The 15,279-nt window shown below is 48.1% G+C and overlaps 4 protein-coding genes across 4 annotated transcripts; 1 reads left to right on the top strand and 3 right to left on the bottom strand.

Annotated features, from left to right (window-relative positions):
• The first annotated feature begins 40 nt into the window (after positions 1-40).
• Positions 41-3,878, top strand: EDB82DRAFT_533503 (SNF2 family N-terminal domain-containing protein). Its single transcript, XM_025729559.2, has 2 exons — positions 41-2,235; positions 2,289-3,878. The coding sequence occupies exons 1-2, from the start codon at positions 339-341 to the stop codon at positions 3,452-3,454; spliced, it is 3,063 nt and encodes a 1,020-aa protein (XP_025588772.1). The 5' UTR covers positions 41-338; the 3' UTR covers positions 3,455-3,878.
• Positions 3,879-5,098: 1,220 nt separating this feature from the next.
• EDB82DRAFT_77113 (uncharacterized protein) lies at positions 5,099-6,019 on the bottom strand. Its single transcript, XM_025729558.2, has one exon. The coding sequence runs from the start codon at positions 5,933-5,935 to the stop codon at positions 5,186-5,188; it is 750 nt and encodes a 249-aa protein (XP_025588771.1). The 5' UTR covers positions 5,936-6,019; the 3' UTR covers positions 5,099-5,185.
• EDB82DRAFT_77112 (uncharacterized protein) lies at positions 6,020-6,496 on the bottom strand. The gene has a single exon (XM_065610045.1). The coding sequence runs from the start codon at positions 6,350-6,352 to the stop codon at positions 6,104-6,106; it is 249 nt and encodes an 82-aa protein (XP_065465763.1). The 5' UTR covers positions 6,353-6,496; the 3' UTR covers positions 6,020-6,103.
• A 4,582-nt stretch (positions 6,497-11,078) lies between these two features.
• On the bottom strand, positions 11,079-13,657 carry EDB82DRAFT_77147 (uncharacterized protein). The gene has a single exon (XM_065610046.1). The coding sequence runs from the start codon at positions 13,422-13,424 to the stop codon at positions 11,208-11,210; it is 2,217 nt and encodes a 738-aa protein (XP_065465764.1). The 5' UTR covers positions 13,425-13,657; the 3' UTR covers positions 11,079-11,207.
• Positions 13,658-15,279: the final 1,622 nt, after the last annotated feature.

Below are 15,279 nucleotides of genomic sequence, written 5' to 3' on the forward strand. Positions count from 1 at the left end.
ACGGTTGGGTCACTTCAAAAAATCTCCACCCTCCAAAACGCCCCTCTGAGATTTGAATTAGAACCTCCTGTAGCACTGGCAAGCACTGTCTGCCTCTTTACTCAATTAAAAGTCCTTTCTGTTTCTTTTTCTCTAATTTAAACAGTCTTTTAAATCCCTGCCAACGACCCCCTTCCTCTTTCATCCGGTGGTGCGGTCTATTGTCCGTTGATTGCAACTGAACAGAACCAACAAACGGTCGATCCGCTCAATTGCAATCACGGTCTCCGCCCTCAAACGCTGCTAGCTTCTAACGTCTCCCTATTGTTGCGGATGCCCATATTTCATAACACTACAATATGGCACGAAGCTCTTCACCCTTACCAATGCGGCACTCAAACGCTTTACCACGCACCCCATCGCTCGCTCGCAACACGAGTACCATCGACGACGCCGACGAGCTAGCAGATACCATTCCCTGCTCTCCGTCTGCCTTTTTACGAGATCCACAAACAACACAGCCGACACAAGTCCTTCAGAAACCTACACTTGCGCCTATGCGGTCATCCTCACCTGCTAGCAGCATAATCGAAGTTCCTGCATCCTCGCCTTTTCAACAGGCCAAGCCTACACCCCTAGGCAATCGGCTTGCCCCTGCTGGCACGGTCTTTCGTCCACCACAACGGACTTTTCCCTCAATGAACAACAAGCGGCCGGCTCAAGAGCCTATCAGTCTCATCTCAGACGACGAAGATGACCTCACACCTCCCCGCGGTGATATCCGACCGACAATGTTTAAGGCACATGTGGCGGCATTCGCCTACAGACCCGAATCCGATGCGATCGAGCAGAAGTCAGTTATAACAAAGCTCCGGCAGATATACGATGTCTTCGGAGACAAGGTTCCATCACACAAGGCCAAGGAAGCTTTGAGTGCATGCAATAACGATCTTGACGAAACAATTTCATTCCTAGAGCGTGAGGCATCTCAGCCCAGACCGGCTGTGAAGTCCAAGACTGGTAGACGACTGATCAGCAAGGGAGATTTACAAACATCAGCAACATCCAGCCGGGACAATTCTGTTCCCCACGCGGCATCCCCTAGCCCCGAGAAGAAGCCCCGGCGACGACTGGTTCAAGGTATTCGACAGCAGTCCATTCCATCGTCACCACCAGTCCCCTCTTCTCCTGCGGCGCCTGCACATGCCTCGAGTGACGATCCATTGGTTATCAACCTAATCGACGATGACAAGGAAGATACCTATCAGGCCGAGGCCTCACCAGATCCTTCCGACGATGATGATGATAGGGTGCTGACCTCCCTTAACACATGCACTGTCCAAGAACTAGCGGCTATGACAGGCATGAGGGAGGATCAGCTTGCATGCATGATTGAGAAGCGACCTTTTGAAGATATCTCAAAAGCCAGGCGTGTCACTATTGGCAAGAAACTGGGCGCGAAAAAGGCTTCCAAGATCAGCATTGGAGAGAATGTGGTCGATGCTGTCGAAGTTTTCCTTAATGCAGTTGAAGCAATTGACAAGGTCGTTGACAAGTGCGAGCGCGACGCCAAAGCCATCAAGCAGCAGGTTGACACCTGGGACATTGACACTTTTGGTCATGACAAACTACGAGGACAACGGCAGGACTCTGAGGACCTTCCGCCTACTCCCACAAGCATAAGCGCGACCAAATACGTACGCCCACCCATTGCTAAGCAGCCCAAGTATATGGATGGACACTGCAAAATGAAGCCCTTCCAACTTGTCGGTCTCAATTGGATGTCCTTGCTCTACAAGTTCAACATTGGTTGCATCCTCGCCGATGAAATGGGCTTGGGCAAAACTTGCCAGGTCATCTCACTCATCAGTCACTTTGTTCAAGATTATGAAGAGAGTAACAGCAACAACAAGGGAAGACGGCCCTGGCCTAATCTGGTCGTCGTTCCACCCAGTACATACAACAACTGGCTCGTTGAGTTTGAAAGGTTTGCTCCCGACCTAACGGTAATTGGATATCGAGGCTCTCAGGCAGTGCGAGCTGAGATTGCGTATGAGATTGAACAAGAGCCTGAGGCATTCCATGTCGTTCTTGCGACGTACTCTCAAATCAATAATGAAGCAGACATTGAGGCTATGCAGTCCATCGAACTTAATGCTGCTATCTTTGACGAAGGTCACAAGATGAAAAACCCTCAGACCAAGATTTACAGAGACCTTCGTCGCATTCCGGCTTCGTGGAAGATGCTCCTTACAGGTATGCTACTATTATTTCCCTCCAATGGGGCCAGTGCTAACAATATATCATAGGAACTCCTGTACAGAACAACTTGTTAGAGATGACATCACTTCTCAATTTTATCAATCCTGAGATATTTAAGGGCTGTATGGAGCAGATTCAGTACATCTTCAGTCAAAAAGTCACCATTCGAGACGTGTCAAACGGTGCTTTTTTGTACAGCGAACGTGTCAAGCGAGCTCGCACTATTCTGGAGCCTTTTATCCTTCAGCGTCGCAAAGACCAGGTCCTATCAGACATGCCTCCCAAGGTTTGCACTGTCGTTCGTTGTGACCTGGATGAGAAGCAAAAGCAAGTATACGCCGAGTACGAAGAGATGTTCAAGCTAGAGCCATCCAAGCGGGTAACCAAGGTTCTTGGCCGTGGAAACGATCAAAACAATTGCTGGATGCAGCTTCGCAAGGCAGCTCTACATCCGCTCCTATTTAGGCGTCACTTTAACGATAAAAGGGTCGAACAGATGGCTACGATCCTCATGAATAGTGTTTCACAGGACGACCTGCGTCAACCAGACATCAAGCACCTCATTCAGGAACTCAAGGATTCCTCTGATTTTGGGCTCCATCTCTGGTGCCGTGACTACCCAGGACTTCTCGGGAAGTTTGACATTCCTCCAGAGGCAGAAATGGACAGTGGCAAGGTCAAGAAGCTATTGGAGCTGATCAACCACTATCAGAAGAACGGTGATCGAGTTCTGGTTTTCAGCAAGTTCTCTCGTGTCATTGAACTGCTGCAAGAGGTTCTTGCTCAACAACACATCCAGCATCGAGTTCTGATGGGCAGCACCAGTGTTGAAGAGCGGCAAACACTAATCGACGAATTCAATGAGCACCCTGAGATCCCCGTCTTCTTGCTCACTACTGGAGCAGGTGGCACAGGTATCAACCTCACAACTGCCAACAAGGTCGTCATTTTTGACCAATCGGACAATCCTCAGGACGATATTCAAGCCGAGAATCGCGCTCATCGTCTCGGCCAGAAACGAGATGTTGAAATTATCCGACTCATCGCAACCAACACCATCGAGGAGCTCATCTACAAGGCATGTCAGAAGAAGATCGAGCTCGCCAACAAGGTTACAGGAGCTGTTGAGGATGAAGACCCCGCTCTGACAGAACATACACTTGAGACGGAGGTCCGCAAGATGCTCATGGAGGAGCAGATGACACCTCCTTAGGACGGATAAGTGTCGCAAGCGCTTCTTTAGACTCTTTTTTTCGTGTTTTATTTCCCATTCGGCCTATCACCATTGTCAAGGTTTTCTTTTTCTGCACAGCATAGCAGGGCGGCTCGGTTGTATAAGACTCACATTCATACGCACATCGACTTTGCATTTTAATTGTTGGCTGGCACAGACGATTTTGCTATTATTTTCCCATGAGTACCGTAACCTCCACTGGTGGTTCCGAGTCTCGGGGATTGGTGAAAGGCATGACCGGCGAAATAGAAGTTTATGTACGAAGTCAGTATTCCACATTAATGATATACATGGCGCGAGGCGAAGCAAGGGGGGTGCGTCAACGGTTTGCTACAGGATTTTAGAAGCACATGACATGCCATTGCATGGTCTCATAGATAGGTCACAATCAAGGCATTAGGGCATAATGGTTGCTCTGTGAAATTAAATTAAATATTACATTTTTATGAAACTGCACTATCTTTGCATTGAGGGTTGATCGAGCCCGGTTTCATATCACACACCTTCAGAACAAGATGGTGTTCTAATTTCATGTTGCAGTCAACAACAAATAAACCTTGGGCGTCACCCAGCAACGGTTCCGTCCCCCATCTCGGCCCGCCGCCGCGCCCGTCCCTTTCCTCGGTACGGGCTCACGCTAGGTCAAGTCCAGAGATCGAACAGAGGCAGAAGGTCAGTGGAAGGACCCTGACTCGGACTGGCAACACAAGCGCAAAGTTTATCAACTGAGCTTTTCTTAGTATGAAACGTGCAGAGGCCAGAAGACGTCTACGATAATAATGAAAACTGGAACAGACAGCATTTTTGCACATGCGATTTTGTTTTGTGTGCTCAATGCCCGTGCTTTGATGTGATAGACTAGCATCGTTGCTACGCAGATAGATGCTTTCTTCGCGTATCGTACGGTATCGCTCGGACTGGCCGTGCGCTTGGTTGATATCAGACTGGGCTAAAATGCGGGATGGGCGATGGGGGGTGATGGAGGGGATCATAGAAGATGGATGCGGGATCATAGTACACGATTTATTATCGGATGAGACGAAGAGGCTAGATAGGGCCTCAGTCTCATGATAAGATGGCGTATGATATTCAATGGTGCTTAGGCTTTGGCACGCAACTATGTCTTGGATTGCAATTGACTGCAAGTTGACAATGCTACCCTAACCGGGTTCCACGAACAAAATATCTTTTGTAGGAACTCTACATGGTTACAGATACTACGCATTGATTGTCCAGCCACTTCGATAACCGTTGAGACAAAATAAGGTGGTTGGAGTGAACCCTGACAGTTTTCCACAACGGTTGACCAGAAAGACGAATACCAAATTGTACCAGTGGCTGGTTACTGGCATGAACCGAATAGATACAGACTCGAATAAGAAGATAATCGTAGACCCAGTTGAAGGTGAAGCAATGATGTTTACTGTCTGTAAATTGTTGACATCTATGGTAGCCAATTACAGTTCTTGGTTCTAGAAAGACAGAAAAAGCAACATAAAATTTAATACGCACGTTTTTTGCGCGTGTGGATATCATTACAAAAATGGGAATCAATACCCAAACGCCAATGGCAACCCATTGCCCCCTGTTCTGTAGTGCCGCCAGTTTATATATGCTCGCTACCGATGACGGTCGGCTGAGGCTTTCGCTAAATATCAAATTTATAAATCATGTACGTGAGAAGATGCTTGCAAGGTTGGTGGAGTTTGCCTAGCGACCTGGTCGTGACTTGAGACCAACGTCGCCATTGAGCAATAGTGTCTTCCAGCGACGATCAACAGCATGACGATCGCGGCCAAGATTCCGGGCGCAATCTTGCCATTCTGCCTTTGAGAGCCTGAGCTTCTCCAATACGATTTCAATGAGGACGCGATCGTCCTCGGCGTTCCAGTCCTCGTCGTCAGAGTCCTCTTCGTTGAGGAGGTGACCACCTTGTCGAAGATGCATGTTATGGAAGTCAGAACGCTCAAGGCCAAGAGGCATCTGCTCGGGAGCGATGCGCGTACGCTTGGGTGTTGAAGGTTCGCTTTGCTCCATAGAGCAACGCGACGGTGATTCGCTGCCGGAGTCGCTCGCTGATGAGCAGCGGTCCATATCATCGTCGGCAACGCGGCGTTTTTTGTTGGCAGCGCGTGGTGCGGCGCGCTTTGTAACTTTCTTGGGTCCGACAGGCTCACGGCGTTGGGGGCGCGGTCGCAGGCGCAACTTCAGAGGAGGAGCTGCGTGAGCGAGCGGTGGGGTTGGTAGTTGAGCGTTATTGTAAGGAGCAGGACGAGAGTCGATAACAATGGGCGCGGGCATTGATAAGAGCGATTGGAGAGAGCGACAAGTAGTCATGAGGTTGGCGAAAGAACTGTGCGAAGGAGCCGGGGGACTGGCAGGAGGAGAGAAGAGAGATTGTTGAAGTCGGGAATGAGACGAGTGCGACGCATCGCAAGGTAGCGCAGACGGAAGAAGCATGTTTGCGGTTTGAGGTTGTATAATGTCCAAGTTTGATGCGAAATTTGACAGCAGCAGCAACAGTTGTTGTTTTGTTAAAAGAGTATGAGCAGGTGGTTGGAGTGTAGTGCGACTGCGACTAGGATAAGACGCGGCCTGGCGCAAAAGTCCGTCAGGTAGGTAGGTAGGTTAGGGTCTTGACGAGGTTTGTAAACGGTGAGTTTGAGAACGGGTTGATAAGGTTTGAAGAAGTTGCGATGCGACTGTCAGATTCAAGAATGTAAATAATTCGGTGTTTGGATGTTTGTGTTTGTGTTGATGTTTGTTGTAAGTAGGAAGCTGAGTCTGTTGTCGGAGTGAAGAGTAGGAAATGCGGTGGTTGTGGTGGGAATTGGAATGAACGGGGGGTTGGTCAGGCAAGTGGCATTGGAATGGCATGGGAAGGGGCAGGGGACTCAGTGGCCTAATATGGATGTGGAAGTGGACGAGAAGAACCTTGTACAGTACCAGGATGGAAGGACGGTCCTAGTGAAAGCTCCACAGTTCACAGTCCACATTTTACAGTGCACATGCACTCGCACTTGCATCTGCAGCTGCAGCTGCAGGCAGTCGTAGTTGGGGTCTGGTCGGACAGTTTTGCTCCACTTCTTCAGTGAACATCCACTAAGGGAGTGTGGGTGCAGATTCAGTACAGACGCCCACCTCAACGACGTGGACCCTTGGTTTCCTGTGCTGGGTTTTATGTCGTGGCCGTTGAAGTGGCAGCGGTAGCATCAACTGTTGTAGGAGCGGTAAAGGTACAGTACACACAGTGCAGCAACCGTATGTAAAGCCACGAGAGTAAAGATGGCCCCGTGCCGCTTGATCATCGTAGCCTAGTAATATTATTTGACCAAAAAGTATTTTGGGAAGCCTCCAGATGTTGTTGTTGATGCACATACCGAGATTTGCAGTACAAAGAAAGATGCCCGCCCTGACTTGTACCTGCTTGGTTGCAACTTGCAAGTGCAGGTGAAGAAGCACTTGCTTGACATTAATACTTTGTTCGTAAATCCCTACTCTTATTACACTGTATGAAAGAAGTTGTCGACTTTTTGCCAGATATATCTGAGACATCTTAAGCAGCCTCAGCCTCAACCTTCATACACCCTCATGCCAGGTCACAGGCCGTCTGTCGGTAGCCTCATTATCAACCAAGGCATGATATAATTCGATATCTTTATCTTTTCCCTTTTTTTCTAATCGTTTGTTTATTTCGTATCTCCTCTCACCACATGTGTCACGAGAAAACCCACTATTAACATTTCCACCCACATTTTTACAACCCTTCGGATTCTGATTATTGTCCAGGGTAGATATATCTATGCCTGCTCCCTCTCGCTCGACATCCCTTCATTTTGTCCATCTATTGGAAGAAGTATTATCTTTTCTGATGTCTTTGGAAACGGCTTGACTCCACATACCCTATTTCTTCTTATCCGTGTCTCTCCCTCTGATCATTTAAAGGCAATAAACCTTCATCTCTATCCCTTCGATCATCATGCACGAAATGACCAGGCCATGTCCGAGACAACCATATCACCATCGATATACCCTAAAGCCTTGGGTAGTATGAATAAAGCAGCAACCATGTTCAAATCAACCAAACATAGTCAGAAATTTAACACGTTCTCGCTTGTTCGACGTTGACCCTCTTGAAAGACCACGCTCAAGTTAAGAGAATCAACTGACTACCTATCTAGTCTTCGTTCGAGGTGCAGTTTCCACCGCCACCCTTGTTGTCCACACTGGGTTTGATGCCCTAGGGGGCCTGACTCAAGACATGAGTCTACATACTATTGTGTGCATCACACATAGACAAGGGTTCAATGCAAAGCCGGGCATACCAGTTACAGACTTTTGTGTACTACTGCGTACTAGACTAGTCTTTGGCTTGAACTGCCTGCATCGAATTGGGTAAACCTCTCTGAATCCTACGGAGTGGATAAAAACTTTGTCTTGTCTTGTCTTGGTTCAAGGTGTACTGGAGGTCTTTCGCTTGTTGTGTAGACATGGACGACCTCAAAAGTTCGCGCTTATTCGTCCATGCAAAAACAAGTATGTGCCGGTATTGTTGCACTTTGTCAGTCGGCAAGCCCGAGTCAAAAGGCAGTTCCTAATGCAGAGTAGCAAGTTCATTACCAAGTTGCACTCAGAAACTCTCCGTTGGCGCACGAGCCGTGACGGGATACACTACGCTCGCTTGCTACGCTACCTTGGCTGGTAGGAGCGAGCCGTCGCGGAACGGGCTAGGACCATCACCCAAGTTCTCCTCCATGGCTACATACGTTGATGTGCTGCAGGGACCTGAACATTGGACTTACGAATGACGATGGATGATTTACACGGTGCTGACTGCTTCATGGATCCAGCACCAAATCAGTTATCGATCCGAATCACTTTACGTACACCTTTCTTTGTTGCCATACACCATCGTCCACCCCTTCTTCCTGACTTTTTCATGGATAATATCACCATAATTTATCAAAAAGGTGGGAGTGTGTCGACGTGACCTTGCTTGTGACATCCTTTACAACCAGGTCGGTGAGGTCATGCCTGATTCTAGTTCTACCGCTCTTTGTTATTCCATGCTGCCCGCTTTGGCAGTGTAGTGTTGGCATGCACGATTTGCTGGCTGAATGGACCCATCTTGAAAGCTGCGACGGCCAGCAACTATGAATACCTAATCGATGAACCAGACTGTGGTATGCGATGGTGAGGTTACCCCTCAATCTCCAACGAATATTTGACCACTCTGTTGACCACTCTGTTGAGGTACTGATTTCCTTCTTCAAATCGCGTTTTGGTTCTTGTGTTCGTTCGCCTGCCCGTCATTTGTATGCCTTCTTAGAAATAGTCTTCCACATGACTTGCACTATTTGATGCAGAAACTTGGCAGCTAGGTCAATTCCTCGTTTCGAAAATCATTCACCGCCCGTTTTATCACGCATGCTGCGTATACTCTCAGCCATTGGCCCCATAATGCAGTCGTGTTCTTCTCTCGCTGCGTGATTACTGCACAAAGTCGCGAGAAATACGCGCTTGAGGTTCGAAAATCACGACTTAGACGCGAAAACGCGTTAATTGAGACATGTGCGATCTTTGAGTCTGACCAATGGAAGAATACGCAAATATGGGTATAAGTGGAGAGACACGCAACCACTTCCGATGGTGGTCTAAGCGTACATCAAGTACCTGACGCTCTTGACATGGGTATGCGCGCAGGGTTTGGGGTTGAACAGGGATGCATCTACAGTGTGTTGATGCTCTTTCTCACGGCCTGTTCTGCCCTGTCCTACTCTTTGTTTCTGGTTTCTATAATTGTTGAAACCATGACATATCGGTGTCAGGTCCTGTGCTGATCAAGGCTAACTTCACAGAACATTGCGTCACATTCACAAGAGTACCTCGTATCTCAGTTGCTTCCATGTCCAGTTACCGAAACTTGGACAGAATCCAGTTGTAAGGTATTACATCGTCCTGCATCTGTATCTACATCCCTGTGCAGGGAACCAGAGCACATAAGACGAGACAAACCAATATATCGCTCACGCATGTTCCCCTCGCTTACTTCTTATGGATGGTCCAGCCAGTCTATGACAGTTGCCGAACTTTATCCAGGCGTAGTAGTTTCACGACCTCTCTTAAACGTCAAGACTCGACCACTCCTTTCATCCCTACTTTTCAAGTTATGATAGCTCCAAGGCTATCTATTGAACTAAGGTTCTTCCACAAGATAGAGAGACATCTAAACACACAAAACGCGCTTTGGAGTAATGTAGTAAACCCACCAGGGACCCCTCAGTTCAGCTCATTGTCTCAGTATCAAGACCCTCGCTTCCTGCTCTCAGTCGACCGAGTGGGGGATTCAAGTTGAAACTTCTCCCTTGTAATCAATATTTACTTTTCTTTGTCGATTGCTGCATCTAGATCCACCATGCCCTGACTAGCAACGCCCTTCCCGAGTTCTGGGGATGAATGAAAGCGAAATGGTCCGGCTCCCTATCGAGACCTTTGTCGGGTCCTTTGTTCAGTGGATTCATAGTGTCAAAGCCCCTCACGACGAAAATAAACCTTGAATTGTGATAAATTTTGTCGACAACAAAGAGGGGAGTGTTGTTTTGCTAGTTAGAGCTAATCTATTTCTGGATCTTGTGGAATTCTCTTTGGTTGGTTATTCTCCTGGGAGCCAACGAGCAATAATTAGCCAACAGGACATATAGGCTATTCCACAAACAAGCTCGCATATCACATGCGTTTATTCTCCTAAATTCAAATCGATTAGGAAGCCTCTTGGCCAATATATACAATGCCCTTCATTCGTGCCAAGACGAACCATCACTATGTTTTAGTTTAGTCCAAGTTCGTCACTCGTCCCTTGCATGATGGTGTGCTGCAATCGATGTACCACAAAGGAGTACACAAATGTGTTGGGTTTTGAAGTAATCGAGCCACTTCTGATACATGCTGTGAATAAATAACAGACACAGTAATATAGGAAGTAGAATATGCTGTATCATCGAGAAATAACCATATCATTATGCGGTTGTAAAATCTATCGAGTCCGATATACCCTATAGTCTCATGAATATTCGCTGACAGAACCCCTGACATTTCAACTGTCCTCGATCATATAACCTCAAGGGGTAGTAGTAGTCAACCAACGAGATGGGGATTGTATGGCCATTCAGAGTGCGCGGTTTGTGTCAAGCTCGTACGCCCTTCATTATTATGTCATGACTATATTCAAGCTGTATCTCCTATAGACGCCGAAATCCAGACAATATACCACCACAATAAGGCAATCAACTCCACTTTGCTCGCCATACTGACAAATGCTCGTCATAACCACAGCTTAAATACCGTTCCTCGCAATGGCATCAGGAAACTCATGCTCAACAGGATATCAGCTGAGAGGGTGAGCTGCCACCCCCCTCATATTAAATATCATTGTCCCAAGTCTGGTATTATTCTAAAGATTTCGCTGTCAGGATAAAAAATATATGCCAAAAAAGAGCCCCACAGGGAGCAAAGAAACGACTCTATGGATCGTAGTCCAATGTGACACAATGCAGCGTATGCCAAGATGAACAAGAAATCGATGCTCAACCAGTATGTTGTTGATGACACCGGCAGTGACATGGCAGAAGCCGATGGTCGGCTCGGCCGCCATTTCATTAAGAAGCGTAGTTGTCGTTGATTATGTGTTTCCTTCGTGTTAAACCCACGACGGGCCAGCGCGTGCCTACTTTGATCACATCACGATGCAATCTTTGTCGTCTTTGCCGTTCTTTTGTATCTTTCCGTTGCGCGGAGGAGCAACCTCCATCGGAGTGCCCTGTCCGCTGACGGCTGCTTGAATAATAGCCAAACGCTGCTTGGCTCGCTCCTCACCAGCATCCGCAGCCTTGACATACCAGACATTGGCTTCCAGGACATCGCGACGACATCCAATACCCATCTCTGTGAAGTAACCGACGGCATATTGTGCTTTGACAAAACCTGTATCTTTTTTAGCCAGTTTATCTCTCGTATTCATGTTAAAACAAGACTCACCCAAGTCAGCAGATCGACGCGCCCACTCATAGGCCTCCTCTTCGTCCTTTTCTAAGATTGGGGGAGCGCCGACCATATACCACGCACACAAACCCATCATGGCGCCAGCATGCCCCCGCTCAGCTGCGCCGGTATAAAAATGTACGCTGAGAGCTGGATCTCGAGGGCAATTGAGCAAGCCATGCTCGTAAGCATCGCCAAGCCGATAGCTGGCCTCAGGGTGTCCCAGTTCAGCAGCTTGAGTAAAAAGCTCGGCAGCATGGTTGTCGTCCTTGAAGATATCTGCACCATATCCATTCTCGTACAAGCAACCAAGTTGATATGGCGCCGAGTTGTATTGAACATCAGCAGCTTCAGCAGCAAGCTTCATCCACTTGATTCCTTCTCGATAGCGCTTTTCTCCAAGGTCTCCAGACAGACAGGCCTTACCCAGACGCGTCATGGCACCAGGATGTCGCTTCGAGGCAGCTGTGCGCAAGAACTGTACCGCCTTGGCAGGGTCCTTTCGGCAGCCCCAGCCAAACTCGTAACATAGCGCAGTTCGATACCCAGATTCGGCATGTCCATGTTTCGCAGCCAAAACAAACAGGGGGAAGGCTGAGTTATAGTCCTCCTTACCCTTGTTGAAAAGTCCAGAGGCGAAACCGTCTGCGAGATAGTATTGAGCAAAAGGATAGCCAGCACTAGCGAGACGTTGCAGAATTTGTCGGGCTTCGCGAACCAACTCCTGTGGACTTGAGACAGAACCTTCAGCAGCTGGACTGTCACGTCCTTTTTGAGGTTTTGGACTGTTCTTGCGAGTCTTGGGTTCCGAAAAGTCCAAACCTTGTTCTTGAGCTGTTGAAATCAGAAAGATGGCAAATGAGTACTGGATCGAAGAGTCATTCGTCTTTTTGACGTTTGCACGATACATATCCAAAGTCTTTTGAGTACTGAGAAGAGACGCATTGTTGCCTATAACAGTTCGGAGATTTGAATTATCAGGAGTCAGAGGCGCAGGAGCTTGTTGAGGATAAGGGGCATTAAGCAACTCTGCATAAGTTGACAGTCTAACATCAGGAGATTTACGTGACTGAGGGCCACCTGGGATCAGGCCTGGAGAACGGCCACGAGAATCAGAATAGACGGAATATGAGGACGGTGGCCGAGGCAGAGAAGTCCTCATCTGATTACCCGGGTTTGGAGTAAGGTGACGGCCAACACTTGAAGCACTCTCAGCCAACTCAGGGGTTGAAGAACCGCCGGCTTCCACGTTGGGAGCACTTAGTGGGTAGTTTTTCTGATGGTGGTACTGAAAGAGCGGCACTTCAGGCACGTTGCCTTCAATAATGGAGCTTTCAGCGGAGTCACCCGATGCACGGCCATCGATGTTATCGTTCACACCCGAAAGAGAGCTTGCACTTGTCGTTGCCGAAGACTCAATCGAGACCTGTTGTGGGTTTGAACTCGCAGTTTCATCTGATTCACGACTGTTGCGGTATTGATCCTGACCACGAACTCTTTCCGTCGGGGTCGTCTTAGTGGATTCGGCCATAAAGGCTCCGTCATGTAATTCTCGAGGGCTCGTCGGCTGCGACCTACGACCGTGTTGCGGTGGTGGAGGAGGAGGAGCAGTTTCTGGGGGTGAGGGAAGAGGATGAAGAGTCCGGTCGACCAACTCTCCCCTCAAGGGTTGCTTCGGAGTGTATTCCACATCAGCATTCGAAGGCTGCACCCAGTCTCCCTGCTGGAAATTCACGCGAACAGGAGAGACTGGCCCATCGCGCAGTCTTGGACCCTCGACGTGGTCAAGATCGGGAATGCGAACCGGGCTATGGCGAGATGCACTGGTCGGTCTTGAAGAGGGTCTTGAGGGCGACTCGTAGTAGTTTGGGGAAGTCGCAGCAGCAGACGATGGGGGGTTAACTGCTGCCATGGTAAAGCGAATGTGAGGGTTGGCAGTATCGAAGCAGCCAAACACAACTTTGGGTATATTTTAGAACGAATGTCGAGGTGAAGCTGTAACTAGTTCGACAGCGATGACGGTGGAACGCAACTCGATAATGGTTGTATATTCAAAAATCGCGATGAAATCAGCCCAGCAAGACTGAGGCTTGCGACATGCAAAGACGTGGAAAGAAAGACGAGACGACCGAATATAGCGACTGTGGAGGAGGGGGAGAAGCGATCGTATTCTGTAGTCAGTGACTGACGGTTTAGCGCAGGTAGCGTACGGAGCGGTTATGGAGCCCGAAGATGCTGCACGAAGGATATTTGGGTGGGATCCGAAACGCGGCGATACAGCGGGTACAAGGGACAGTAGGGCAAAGAGAGAATGGATCAGCGAACGACTGGCTATGCTGTGACAAGGGGTGGTTGCAGTGAACGATAGTTGGGGAAAGATGGACGACACTGAGAAGAATCGACAATACAAGAGTTTGTGGCTCTTTCACACTTTTTTTTTGACCCCTTCTCTGATGGAAAGAATGGAAGGGAGAGAGAAGACTGGGAAAGGCCAAGACTTAACTAGTTCCAGATTTGGACGCAAGAGAGGGAAATTCCAAGCAACAAGATGAGTGGACTTGGGCTGAGATCCAATAAGGTCCTTTACGACCTGGGCGCTGCGCCGCCCGACGGAAGGATGGATATTGGTGGTTATGGTAGTGAAGGGTAGGGTCCAGGTCCAAGTGCCAACTGGAGTTTAGCTTAACTTACTGTGGATTCGTAGGGAGCAGTGGAAGCGGAGGCCCATATATGTTTTGTTTGTCTGGGGTTTATACTGTAACTAATGAATGTTTGAACAATTGACGCCCGAATTTTGGTTCAACGGAAACAGTGAATAATGTGACATGAATTAGAGTACTAATGAGTTTCTAATGAAGTGGCTCAGAGTTACTTAATCTTGGCATCTGATCCATGCTCGGATAACGACCAAGAGTCATTTGTGATTGTCAGAGAATGGAAGCCAACACTTTGGCGTGGGCAGCTGAACTGGTAATAATTAGAAAGGAACAGGGATATTTCAATCGAGTGTCACTTTGGAAGGACTACTGTCGATTCTCAGGTACCTTGCTCTTCAGCCTTCAGGGCTCTCTTGTTATACTCAAGTATTTACATCCTCATCTCCAAAAGAATATACAATCTTTCGCTTTTAAAAATTACAAAACAATTACATCACAGCAATTACGCGTTTCTAGAATAACAGATGTCGTGCAAACCCCCTTTTCCAATTCTAATACGCGGCCCCAAGGGATAGGATGGCGGCAACTAGCTACAAGAAGGCTCGGCATGACGAACTGACGGACTTGTTTTATCAGAGGAGAAATGAACGCGTCTCCAAGTGATAACTAAGCATTGAGATTTCGATTCGATTTCGTGAAACAGCCACTCAGGTAGAACTAAACAGCCTCTGTCGTGCAGCACGTCGCACACGTTTTAGCGCCATTGTGGTTTATAAGACTGTAAATAACTCAATCCAAGGGTCCAGGCCAAGCCTTGAGGTACTAGGTCAGGCCGGTGGGCTATTGCCCGCGCCAAACATTTTGATCCTATTTCCTGACCGCCAGGAGGCAGAGACTACTTGGTAGATACGTATATGTTGGCGTTTGGTTTTAAATCACTTTAGCATAAAACAACACGTTACCAACTAACTGCACAAAAACAGTCCCGATCATTTCAAGTATGCAAGCGTTGTATAAAACAGGATGGCCTCAACAATGGGCATGCAAAGCAGGATCGAATCCTTACAGCAATCGTTTAGCAGGGCTGAGCAGCCACCATGGCGTAGGTCG

This window comes from Fusarium venenatum (assembly GCF_020744135.1).
Source record: "Fusarium venenatum strain MPI-CAGE-CH-0201 chromosome Unknown EDB82scaffold_1, whole genome shotgun sequence".
NCBI classification, from domain to species: domain Eukaryota; kingdom Fungi; phylum Ascomycota; class Sordariomycetes; order Hypocreales; family Nectriaceae; genus Fusarium; species Fusarium venenatum.

What these genes read in the sequence shown, in the direction of transcription:
- EDB82DRAFT_533503 (XM_025729559.2), top strand. Translation starts at nt 339, where the DNA reads ATGGCACGAAGCTCTTCACCCTTACCAATGCGGCACTCAAACGCTTTA. An exon ending in GTGGAAGATGCTCCTTACAG is followed by an intron (nt 2,236 to 2,288) that starts GTATGCTACTAT and finishes AATATATCATAG; the next exon opens with GAACTCCTGTACAGAACAAC.
- EDB82DRAFT_77113 (XM_025729558.2), bottom strand. Translation starts at nt 5,935, where the DNA reads ATGCTTCTTCCGTCTGCGCTACCTTGCGATGCGTCGCACTCGTCTCAT.
- EDB82DRAFT_77112 (XM_065610045.1), bottom strand. Translation starts at nt 6,352, where the DNA reads ATGCCATTCCAATGCCACTTGCCTGACCAACCCCCCGTTCATTCCAAT.
- EDB82DRAFT_77147 (XM_065610046.1), bottom strand. Translation starts at nt 13,424, where the DNA reads ATGGCAGCAGTTAACCCCCCATCGTCTGCTGCTGCGACTTCCCCAAAC.